Here is a 12,919-nt window from a genome sequence, read left to right on the forward strand (position 1 = left end):
TTTTTTCTTTTTTTTTTGGTATATACGAGAGTAAAAAAGATATTTAACTTGATAGAAGTAAACTTTGCATATATGAATTAATGACATAACCTGAAAAATGAAATTTCATTAGTGTAAATCCAACCACTATATTTTTTTATTTCAATGTTTCTATAATTATTTGATTCAACTAAGTTTGTTATAAAACAGTTTATTACAATACGGATCTTATTTTAGTTTCTTATCAATAATTCTCGTTTCCAAATAAATTTAAATTTTACCAAAAATAGTATTATATTAACATTTATTTGGTTCATGCTATACGTAATATACAATTTTCATGTAACTATAATAAAATAAAATACGTATAAACAAATAAACTATAATTTTAATGATTTTAAAAGTTATTTAATTTTTCTCTTCACATTATTCTAAAAACAGGTATAAACAGTTATGAGTCATTTTATGATATTATACTTCAAACAATCAACTATATTAAATAGATATTGGTTAAAAAAGTGTTTGAGACAATGTTTTATATACCATGCAAGAGTGTACTCTACTGGAATTGGAAAGCATCATAAAAATTATATTACCAAAAGAGAAAATGTTGCTCGAAGGAAATCATTAAGATTACAAGTGCTTCGAGGTATTAAACAAACTAAACAGAAAGTGGGAGGAATTATCGAGAAAGAAAACATTTGGACAATACCAAATTTTCTTTGTATAGGACGAATCTTAACGTCACCATATTTAAGTTACTCAATTTTATCACAAGACTACCGGGTAAAATATCATATATTTATTATTTATAATATCTATTTGTTATATAATGTTATCTTGTAAGTAATTATGTGTATATAATATTACTTTTTATGTTACAGATAGCACTGTATGTGTTAATAATTGCAGGATGTAGTGACCTAGCTGATGGATGGATTGCACGTACATGGATATCGCAAGCTTCTAAGCTTGGTAGCTTTCTAGATCCAGTTGCAGACAAATTGCTTGTAGGTACACTATTTCTATCGTTGGCCTGGGTAGGATTGGTCCCTACACCTTTAACATGTCTCGTCATTGCAAGAGATGTTGCTTTGATTTCAGCTGCTTCTTACATAAGATATAAATCTTTACCTTTTCCAGTATGTATAGATTATAGCATTATAAATAAATAAATAAATATTTTAATGGTCACTTATTTATTAAATATGTTTCAGAAAACTTTGGGCAGATATTTTGATCCTACATATGCAACAGCACAGTTAGCTCCAACATATATAAGTAAAATCAATACCGTCATACAATTGTCTTTTATTGCTGGAACATTAGCTGCACCTGTATTTCATTTTGTAAATCATCCAATTTTAGAAGTTTTATGTTATATAACAGCATTAACAACATTAGCAGGTGGTATAAGCTATTTGACATCAAAAAATACATATAAATTATTTAGAAAAAAATCTTCAACAAAGTCTTCTCATTAAGCACATATTACACATGTCTGACTATAACAATATTATTATTTCTAAACTTATTATTTACTTCCTATAGTAATATATACAAATCAAATTAATAAAAATACTATTTTAAATTTATAAGTAATTCATAAAATAAAAAATTATTCATATACGTTTTCTAAGTACTTTATACTCTTCATATGCAAAAGTTTCAAATAGATTTGTATTATTGGAAACTGCAATGTAATCAATTTCTAATCTAAAAGGTCCTGATTTTTTATCAGCAACTGTAATTCCAAAATTTTTCACACTACCAGCCATCATACGAAATTGATTCTCATAGATTTCCCCTTTTAAACTTGCCAAAAATTTTGAAAAAGGGATTCTAACTATTTGCCAATACGGACCACCTCTTGTATAGACAAAGTAATGAAAACCCAAATATCGTGTTATATCAATTAGTGGCTCTGGTAAGATATTTAACATGTAACATCTACCATCTCCTCTGATCCTCAAAATAAGTTCATTATATTGATACCAATTATAGAAATCTAGTCGTTTAAAAGATTTTAATTTTGGTACTGTAGTGATATTGCAATAACCACTATTCGTTGTTACACCATCTTTAGGTATACGTGTATCGAGTACGCCATGAAATATTCCAGTACCATAGGTTGACAATTCTAATCTGGAAAAATGAAACATTTTTTTATATTAGTTTCTTTTGTGTTTCTTGAAATATAACGGTATACAAAATATTACATAATTACTTAGCAGTCGAATAACCATGGTGATAGTCCCCATCACAATTTACAATCCATTGATCCAATGGCTTTTCAGTTTCACGAAATTTCCATATAATATTAGTTTTATCCGTTATAATTTCAGATTTAAATACTGCATTTCGAATTTCTTCGATAAATAATTTACATTCGCCTTTAAATTCTTTACGTGCTTTCCGCACTTTTTGTAACAAACTCAAATCTTCAGATTTTTCATCATGTACCACGGGATAACCTGATCTAGGTTGGTCAAAGAATGTTCTTTTAATAATCAGAGAATTTGTAGAGCGTGGTTTCAATGCACGAAAAATAACTTTTTCCATCTTTTGCACAATTAAATCGAAATTATAACTTAACTATGTTAAAACTTATATATTGACGGAGGAAGAACGAAAATTCAAATCAATGTGATGTTATGAAAAAATTTATATAAAAGCTGTAGTACAGTTCTATTTAAACTGCAAATTTCCCATTTAATTAAAATTAAATTTTTATATTTTGTTCTTTTTCAACTACTACTTTTAATAAATAAATTGTAAAGCACAAGAATAACTAAAAAATATGACGTATACGGTTCCTATTTATTTATACAAATACGATTTCTATTCTAAATAAGAATACTCTATTCTATTGTAAATTTAATAGATATCTTTTACTAATACAAAAATATAAATATTCATGTAATTCAATAATGCACTTAATACAAAAATCACTATACAGTAGAATTCGTTTTGATAAGTGATGGTGATTATAAGTATATTGAAAGTAAACTCGGTATAAAGATGGTGTTATTTAGGCGCAATAGGTTATTAAATAGGAAAAATTTAGCTCTTTTACGTTTGAAAAACTGTGACAAAAATGGAAATATATTTCACGTTAAATTTATGTCAAGTGATCCTACAGAGATAAACGTGCAATTGTCTAATGGGTAAGAATATCACGTGTATTTTAACCTATACGCTAAAAGGATATATTTATATTTTGATATTTAGTACTATAAATATATATACATATAACTAGTGCAATAATGTAATATAGAAAATATTCAGTTGCTTAAATAAATTACCTTTTTAAGCAGATTATTTCATATTTATTATTATTTATTTCAACCATTTTTTCAGGTCAAAAATGACTCTATCAACTGGGAAATATGCACGATTTACAAGTGCAAGTGTTACTGCTACGATAGACAATACCACAGTTATGACCACAGTAGTCAGAAAATCCGTACCATCTGATAATTCGATAATTCCATTGACTGTAAACTATAGACAAAAAGCTGCTGCAATAGCCCGTATACCAACAAATTTTCTTCGTAGGGAAATGGGCTATACAGATAATGAAATTCTTATTAGCAGGATAATAGACAGATCTGTACGTCCACTGTTTGATTCAAACTATTCCTATGAAACGCAGATAGTATGTAATTTATTAGCCACTGATGGAATTATTAATCCAGATGTGTTATCCATTAATGCTGCATCTACAGCTTTAAGTATTTCGGATATACCGTGGACTGGACCTGTAGCAGCTGTTAGAATTGGCTTAATTGACGATAAATATATAATTAATCCTACAAAGAATGAACTTCAACAAAGTAGACTAAATCTTGTTTTGTCATGTATATTCAAAAAATCAATTGTTATGATAGAAGGATCAGCTGATGATTGTTTGGAGTCAGAACTTCGAAAAGGAATAAAAGTAGGTGTTAAAGAATGTGAATTAATTTTAAATGCTATAACACAATTACAAAAATGCGTTGGCAAATCTAAATTACAAATTGTTGAAGATGATGAATCGATGAAAAATATGAAAAATTTTGTGACAGATTTTGCAAAGGATGAGTTAATTGAAATTTTCAGTTGCCATTCTCACGACAAATTGTCACGAGATAATGCTATTTTTAGCCTTAGAAGTAAAATATTAGCAAGTATAACAAATACTGACCCAAATTCTGTTAAAAGTGCTATAAAAGTTTTTGATGAACTTTGTAAGATAACTTTTAGAACTTTAATATTTGAAACAAAGAAAAGGTAGTTTTTGTTTATGATACAAATATTCACAAAAATTATTATTTGGTATATACATTAGATATAAAGGATTAAACCAATTTTAGATGCGATGGTCGTAAGCTAGATGACTTGAGGGATATAAACTGTGATGTTGATCTGTTTAAACCTCTTCATGGTTCTGCTCTTTTTCAACGAGGACAAACTCAAGTTTTATGTACAGTAGCACTTGATAGTATAGAAAATTCTCTTAAATTAGATGCCATCTCAATGCTGTCTAGGTAATTCATGCATAAATATTTTACAAATGTGTATTCAACATGAATAGATACAAATTTTGGAACTTGCAGTGGGATAAAAGAAAAACATTTTTTTCTTCATTATGAGTTTCCTCCATATGCTGTGAATGAAACAGGTATTCTTACTGGTGTTAATCGTAGAGAAGTTGGTCATGGGGCATTAGCAGAGAGAGGACTACGAGCAATTATACCTAAAGATTATCCATTTGCTATAAGATTGACAAGTGATGTACTAGAATCAAATGGTGAGTTGCTTAAATGTAAAAGTAATCATTATTTTTAAAGAAGATAATTTATAGCTTAAATATTTTTTTGTGTTACTGAAAGGTTCATCTTCTATGGCATCTGTTTGTGGCGGTAGTTTAGCATTAATGGATGCAGGTGTGCCAATATTATCTCCTGTTGCTGGTGTAGCTATGGGATTAATATCCAGATATAACGATGAAGAGAAGACTGATATTGAATATGAGATATTAACTGATATATTAGTAATTTCATGTTTTAACATACAAATATAATTTATAATACAAATATATTAATTCTTGATTTTTCGTATTTGTAGGGTATAGAGGATCACTTGGGCGATATGGATTTCAAAATTGCAGGTACAAAAAAAGGATTTACCGCTTTTCAGGCTGATATGAAAGTCTCAGGAGTTCCTTTAAAGGTTATCATGAAAATGATTGAACACGCAAATATAGCCAAATCTAAGATAATTAAAATTATGAATCGAACGATAGCTTGCCCAAGAATAAGAAGCAAAAGTAATAGTCCTATAGTTGAAAAGATAGAAGTGCCAGTGCATCAAAGAGGAAAATTTCTTGGAATTGGAGGATCAAATGTAAAAAAGATTCTGTATGAAACTGGAGTAAATGTAAGCTTAAATATCAAGAGAAATTTAAAGCAATTAATATATTATAGAAATTAATCTGCTAGATCATTTCCATTTTTAGATTCATTCGGAAGATGATAAAATGTTTACTATATTTGCACCTAATGAAGTTGCAATGAAAGCAGCCAAGGAAATGATAGACATATCTCTGCAAAAAGATCCAGAACCAGTGTTGACATTTGGAGATATTTATTCAGCAAAAATAACTGAAATACGTGAAACTGGGGTCATGGTTATATTGTATCCTACTATGGTACCAACGCTTTTGCCTAATTCACAATTAGATCAACGTAATATTCATCATCCTAGTGTACTCGGATTAAATGTTGGAGATGAAATAAAAGTGAAGTATTTTGGACGCGATCCAGCAAATGGACGCATGAGATTATCTCGAAAAGTGTTGCAAAGTATAAATTCTGAACAAAATGTTAACTTTTTTGATAAATTGAAGCAATAATTGTTTAAAAATTTTTTTTATATCTTTTTAGAAGGCAAATGTATCGTTTACTTATTAATAACAATATTAGTAATAAAAAATTCTTTTATATAATTGTTTTATTATTTCGTATAAAATATTTATTTATAGTATCATTGGACAATAAATGATATATTATATATAATATAAAGTACACAAATATTTATCATTTATACATAATTAACGTTGAAAGATTTCTGACTTTTTTTTACTGTATCTTCCTTTCTAGTAAACCATTCTTTATTTATTATATCGATAAAACCTGAAATTTGTTCGAATTCTTATTCAACTTTTTCAAGATGAAAATGCATGCAATTTCAACGATTTATTACCCGGAAAATGTCATACATTTGAAGAAATAAGACAACATAAGTGCAATATATTTATACATCAAGTTATTTAAAACTCTTTTTGTCATTAATATTATAACGTTACAATATTAACGTATATTGGAAGTACTCAAATATCAGGATATGAAAAATGATTTCACGTTTCCTTTACCGCTATGTTTTTAAACGAACATCTAGTTTTGTTCTTAGTGTCGTTGTCGTCTCCGTATTCTTCGAAAGAGCTTACGATCATGCTTGCGAAAGCATTTTTGAATGGATAAACGAAGGAGTACGTTATCAATTTTTTCTGTCAATTTAATTATAAAATGCCATACAAATTTTTGAAGATTTTGTACACGTAATGATAACTCAAAAATAAATATGTTCTAATTATATTCTAATATGTTCTAATGTTCTAATTTTGTATCGTTTATGTATATATGTACTTAAAAGGTTACTCGTTTAATATGTTTATTTTTTATGATTCTTGATGTCTACTGTAATGACTGAGTTTTCACACTGTGTAATTAAAGTTTATGCTTTCGTGTCTTCTACGCAGAGGCTTTGGATGCACATAAAACACAAATATAAGGAAACACCACGGATACTGAATTATCAACGTAGTTCTGTTAATGAAAGTAAATCCGATTCACAAGAAATATCCAACGAGATCACGAAGAAGAACTGAATGTCTCGTACTACAAAGAAATTATAGCTAAATACGAAAAAGAATAATTATTTATAGAAGTATTTATTTCCTGTATTCATTACGTTCACAGTGGAATGTTTGAGTTACTAAGTTTCACATCATGTGCCGCGATATTCGATTTTATCTTATCATAAATGTAGCATTATTCGCATTAAAAAATACAAAAAGTTAATATTTGTTGTATTTTATGGAAAAGAATACATGGTACCTTAACATATCGTTATTTAAAACGAATAATTTTCTTTAAATGTTACGATAAGGAATACCAAATAGGATTGCAAATAATTCACCTATTTGTGAAAAAGTATCTAACAAAGGTGTTAGTTTTTTAATTTTTGTGATCAGTTGGTAACTTACACATTTTGTTAGGTTAGAGAAGTTTATTTTCTTTCTATCCTTTTCGTTCATCCTGAATTCGCGAAATACATTTTAAAAATTGTGGAAAGAAGAATTAATGAAGGGAAATTTTTTTCACAAACTCAGAATAAAAATGAGACTTTCTTCGGCATCGGAAAGAAAAAGCCAAACTCGAAGATTGTCCAAGAAAATTATCGGCAAAATTTTAAATGCGTTTCTATCAAACCGGTGCTTTGGAAATTTTACCTATTATGGTTACTAGATTAACCAATCTCTGTGAAACGTTATATATAAGACATGTATGTACATGAACCTTTAGTTTTCAAATCAGAATTGCATTATACAGGGTGTCCCAACAGTGGTAGTAGAAAAGCGTGATTCTACGTGAAAAAATAAATCGAAAATAAAGAATAAAATTTTTTCATTTGAAGCTTCGTTGTCGAGAAAATCGACTTTGAATATTCATCGAGTACGCTGATATACTGATGGTCCATGCATCTTAGCCAAAGTTAAATGCACGCCTACCCGGTGAATATTCAAAGTCGATTTTCTCGAAAACGAAGCTTCGAATCAAGAAATTTTATTCTTTTTTTTAAATTCGTTCCTGTATGCAGAATAACCCCCTTCCTTATTGTACATTACTGGGACACCCTGTATATATGTGCAACTATAATTTGCAATAGTCTTTCGTTATCGCCAGCAGAAGTTTGAAATTTCATCATAGAATGATTTCTATGAATTTTCTAATTGTACGTGATTATTTTTCTCTTGTTCTATTGATTCCGATATGAAAGATAAGATCATACAGACATAGACATTTTAAATGGATACCTCGATATGATACGCAATCTAAAATGATAAACTGTGAAGGGGAAGTAAGAATAGTAAAGGTAACAATATGAAAATTTGCAGTCTTTTAACGAAAAATGTACTCAAATATCTCTGCAAAATTTTCCACACTTCGATGTATAGTGATCCTATAATTTTTCATCCACCATAATCGTGGCAGAAATAAAAAAAAGATACTGAATTTCTCTTTTTCTTTCCTTTTTCTTTTAAATACACGCATCCATAACCCAAATTGCCAAATATTTATCTCCGTCTTCATTAACCCATAGGCCAAGCCGAATCGTTTTCGAATCCGGACATAGAAAGATAAATATAAACGTATCTAACGAAATGACAGATATGTACTACATATGTAAGCTTTCTTACAAATTTTCGTTCGGATGCGGACATAGAAAGATAAATATAAACGTATCTAACGAAATGATAGATATGTACTACATATGTAAGCTTTCTTACAAATTTTCGTTCGGATGATCTATTTAATTCGCCATCATGTTGCAAGCATAGTAGCAAGCGCGGGTTAACGATCTGCGATTCACAAGCTTACTTTTTACCGTTGTCATGGCAAGTAATTGGATACCGTAGCTTTTCTATGTTTATCCGTAACAGTGGTTTGAAACTTGGGACTCATCTCTTCTTGCTCCTCCCGCTTAATTGTCGCACGTTTTGCCCGCTTATCCGTCGCCGGTTTATCCCGCAGCAATTTCTGCAACTGCTTTGGCTTCTTTCGTGCATTTTGCTCATAATGAGTCTTCCTCTTTCACGTTTCGCAGGATTCAGTGAAGCGAGCGCAATCGAGAAGGAGATCGAACAATTCTCGATCCTGTCCGAATAACTGTCGCGTCACGGACCCAGATGTGCGACAATTAAGCGGGCCCCGCCGCATCGATGGAGACAAAAGAGGACCGTAAAGATCGTAAGCTTTTCTTTAGTCACGAATACGTGTAATTTCTTGATCTTATCTGTAATTACCGGAGTAACTGATACGTTTTACAGCAATCAATAAATCCGTACACTACAAAAGATGACGAAAGCACTCTTCGTTACATATATAAACAATTCTGATGATTGTTTACGAGCAATGCAAGATAAACGGCGCAAGAGAGTGTTATATTTCGAAGTGCCCGAGGAGAAACATCGTATAGAGAACATTCATAAGCGCAAATAAATCGAAGGAGTTATCGTTACATTATACTTTGACGAAATCGTTCCAAAGAATTAGGTAAGTACTATTACCATCTATTCTTAACTCGATCTGTATCGTCGTCCCGTTTCAGCCGAACCATGTAACATCTTTCCTTCTTATTTTTGTCATCCATTGTTCGTTTGTAGTGACACTAACGAGTCAAGTATTTCAACGATTTGCTAGTATAGACGATAGTGAAAATTTGTGTTTTACTTTCAGCAATCTTCGAGGCACGATGTTGTTAATCAGCCTTACAGTAGCGTTAACCTTCTCGCCATTCATCGTTCTTGGAGATATCGTACCAATCACAGATGCATTTGATGTCTGTAAGAATGAAACTCTAATATTAAATACATATGATACTATATCATTTCAAGAAAACTCCATTACTTCCCCTTCGTTAAGATGCATACAATTGGGGTATCGCTATGCGTATTTTAGCGATGGAACGTTCAGTAACGTGCCAAATTTATGGTACCTTGATCTCCAGCACAATCAAATCTATCCAGATAGTTTATTCTCTTTCGGAAATCTTCCAAATGTGAGAATTCTAAGTCTCGGTAATCAAAAAATTTACAATCGGGACACATTAGTGATTAAAAGACTATATCCTGAACTTTGGTACTTGAATTTACAATATGCTAATATCTATGATATAAGAAGTACGTGGAGTAATCCTTTCCCCAAATTAACACATTTGGATCTCTCGGGAAACCGCATTAAAACATCTGACCTGGAAATATTTCCTGACACGTTAACGTATCTTAATCTAACTGATAATTATATCTCGCAACTCTCGTTCCCAAAGTTTAGCAATCTGACATCGTTAATATTAGACAACAATATATTAAGGGGAATAGGTGGTTGGTACGACCTTGATTTGAATGGTCTGCGGAAACTGCAGAATTTATCGGTAGCGAACAATGAAATTAGGTGGATTTCTGTCCAGGATGCAACAAATATTCGATATTTGAATCTCGCTCAGAATTCTTTATCGAATATTGATTATAATGATTTTCGGTCTATGAAATTGTTAGAGGTTCTTATTTTAGATAACAATTTATTCTCACATGTACCTTCTATGTCTCTAAACATAACTACGCTTTCGTTAAATTGTAACAGTATAAGGTATCTAAATGACAACCTCTCTAACTTGCCATATTTAAGAAAGTTATTCCTGAACGGGAATAACATTACGCATATTAATGAGAATACTTTCGACAATCAAGAGCAGTTAGAAGAATTACACTTAGCTGATAATCAATTAACGTACTTGCCACCGAACTGGAGTCGATCTATGAAGAATCTTCAAAATCTAGTTTTATCTGGGAACAAATTCACTTCGTTGAATTCGATAATTCATAGTGCTGATTTGCCTATACGACAGCTGTATCTTGATCGCAACCCCATTTTGTATCTAAATATCAGTACCTTCCAAATAATACCACAACAGATCATAGTTTACTTGAATATTGGATCAGAATCTAATGAAATTTCATGTACACGTCCTGGATCAGATGTGTCGACTACGCCTGAGTTATCGACTACTTCTCCATGGACTTCGAGTAGTAGTCCATGGTGGTCGACTACATATAGTTCATCGACGACTTATCCATGGTGGTCGAGTAGTCGTCCATGGTGGTCGACTACATACAGTTCATCGACGACTTATCCATGGTGGTCGACTACATACAGTTCATCGACGACTTATCCATGGTGGTCGATTATGTCTAGGAATAAGACAAAATAATTTTTTTAAGACCGTTTCATCTTAAGTAGTGCGTATAGTAGTATTTAACGTTGTACGTATTAGATGTAATTCCCTAGTATTGTTATGCAAATAAATATATTTCAATTGTAAAACGGAAAAGCTCATGCTGCATTGTTTTATTTTTATTGTTCTTTCCTTGATCACAAAATTAATCGAATTAATTTAAGTCTTTAATATAAATATACAATCTTACGTTCTATAAAATTTTCTCAAGGCTCAGAGTGGAGGGGGGACTAATAAAATTTAGGAAAAAGTAATTGATAACATAGCCCAACGAATTTTTATATTGTCTCAAATATGTAATATCGATTAGATAACACTTGTAGAGCTTACCGTTCCGAATACGAATCCGAAAACGAAATTGCTCCATCACCACTCGGTTTTCGAAAAATATCGTTTCGAAGAAATAGTTTCTCTTTAAACGCACGATTTTTCATTGAAATAAAGGATCACTCGAAAACTGAAAAGGTTAGGATGTTCATTCTTATCTTAAAAGTTAAATGAGAATTCCATAATCATAATTTGTGCTTTTGAATAACTGCAACTTGTCATCCAAGTTTCAATACAAGCCGCCAACTGTACTTACGTAAGTATCTTTCATGAGTAATTCATAAATAAGATGGCGGATGAAGACATAATACAGTAGAGATCTCCGTTTCCCTACTAAATATTCACGTGAAGAATAAATGTCTCATAACGTATAGAAGAGGTGCTTCATTTCAGTGATTGTATCAAAGAAAAATAATCACAGCGAGAGTTTTCGTTGTTCATTGATGGACTGCTAGCGTGAACCCTTTCTGGAAATTCATTACCAAATATTATTTCTATTTTGTCTAAATTTTCCTATGACTAAATGGTAACCATTATTACCGACAAAAAGTGAGAGAGTAAATATGGCGGGTTATTCGAAAGACTTTCCTGCGCAACGGTTTTCATTTTACCTCTACTTGTTTGGCTCGAGAAGATTGGCCACCCTTCAACCATCTGGCCAACGGCGAATATATGTATTATCTCCGAAGTATGAACAGTCTGAAATGCTTATCGTCGCCACACTATAGCGACCGCCTGAGTAATTACCTGCATTACAAATACACGTGTCAACGAAAACCGATTATGGCACTTTCCATACAGGAGTGGAGAAGCGCTATCGTTCCCCTTGGAATACTTCCCTTTCCAGATTTGCTAAAAAAACATTGGCAAATCTGAATCCATCATAAGTGCCCTTGTCAATGTTTATGGTGGATTTGTTCTTCCTCGCAGCAATCCCATTGCACTGCGGGTGTCCTGGCTGGAATCAAATTATGTTTTATTTTATTTCCATTTAACCAAACCTGGAGGTCTTGTCCCACAAACTCACCTCCATTGTCGGTGCATGTAAGTACTTTTCAATTTCTTGACAGATTGATTTTCTTTCAATGTCACCATTATTTTATTTCCTCAGCTGTCTGACCCTTTTCCTGTACAAGCAAGACAATAATCACTCTTCAATAATCATCAGCCATTAAGACGAACCTTTTGTGAGTGTGTGTAGTGTGAATGAGAGAAAGAGAGAAAGAGTGGTACGAGAAGAAGGGGATATGATGCGCGCGCAGATGGTATTGTAGAGTGTTAGAGATTCCAGTGAATGTGAGGTTAAGAGCGACGAGCCACGTGGCGAAAGATGCTGAGTTTATCCATTATATAATATATCATTAAATATATATATTTTTGTACCCTATTAGTGTAATAATGTTTTGTTCTTTTCTCTGATTCCCACACCTTTTACCTTCTTTTGACATTGGCTTTATTGGCCCAATCAAGTTCATGTACCACAGACCATTATTCC

The 12,919-nt window shown here is 31.5% G+C and overlaps 4 protein-coding genes across 4 annotated transcripts; 3 read left to right on the top strand and 1 right to left on the bottom strand.

Annotated features, from left to right (window-relative positions):
- The first annotated feature begins 432 nt into the window (after positions 1–432).
- CLS (cardiolipin synthase) lies at positions 433–1,463 on the top strand. Its single transcript, XM_017902029.1, has 3 exons — positions 433–765; positions 864–1,121; positions 1,197–1,463. Exons 1-3 carry the CDS (start codon positions 433–435, stop codon positions 1,461–1,463), a joined length of 858 nt encoding a protein of 285 aa, XP_017757518.1.
- A 138-nt stretch (positions 1,464–1,601) lies between these two features.
- CIA30 (complex I intermediate-associated protein 30) lies at positions 1,602–2,584 on the bottom strand. The gene is made up of 2 exons (XM_017901911.1): positions 2,207–2,584; positions 1,602–2,124 (listed from the first exon to the last, which is right to left on the bottom strand). Exons 1-2 carry the CDS (start codon positions 2,539–2,541, stop codon positions 1,602–1,604), a joined length of 858 nt encoding a protein of 285 aa, XP_017757400.1. The 5' UTR covers positions 2,542–2,584.
- A 416-nt stretch (positions 2,585–3,000) lies between these two features.
- On the top strand, positions 3,001–5,903 carry PNPase (polyribonucleotide nucleotidyltransferase 1). The gene is made up of 7 exons (XM_017902011.1): positions 3,001–3,146; positions 3,340–4,251; positions 4,335–4,508; positions 4,578–4,771; positions 4,854–5,014; positions 5,089–5,400; positions 5,480–5,903. Exons 1-7 carry the CDS (start codon positions 3,001–3,003, stop codon positions 5,873–5,875), a joined length of 2,295 nt encoding a protein of 764 aa, XP_017757500.1. The 3' UTR covers positions 5,876–5,903.
- Positions 5,904–9,558: 3,655 nt separating this feature from the next.
- Positions 9,559–11,073, top strand: LOC108548790 (leucine-rich repeat-containing protein let-4). Its single transcript, XM_017901912.1, has one exon. The coding sequence runs from the start codon at positions 9,559–9,561 to the stop codon at positions 11,071–11,073; it is 1,515 nt and encodes a 504-aa protein (XP_017757401.1).
- Positions 11,074–12,919: the final 1,846 nt, after the last annotated feature.

This window comes from Eufriesea mexicana, unplaced genomic scaffold (assembly GCF_001483705.2).
Source record: "Eufriesea mexicana isolate 0111107269 unplaced genomic scaffold, ASM148370v2 scaffold1653, whole genome shotgun sequence".
NCBI lineage: Eukaryota > Metazoa > Arthropoda > Insecta > Hymenoptera > Apidae > Eufriesea > Eufriesea mexicana.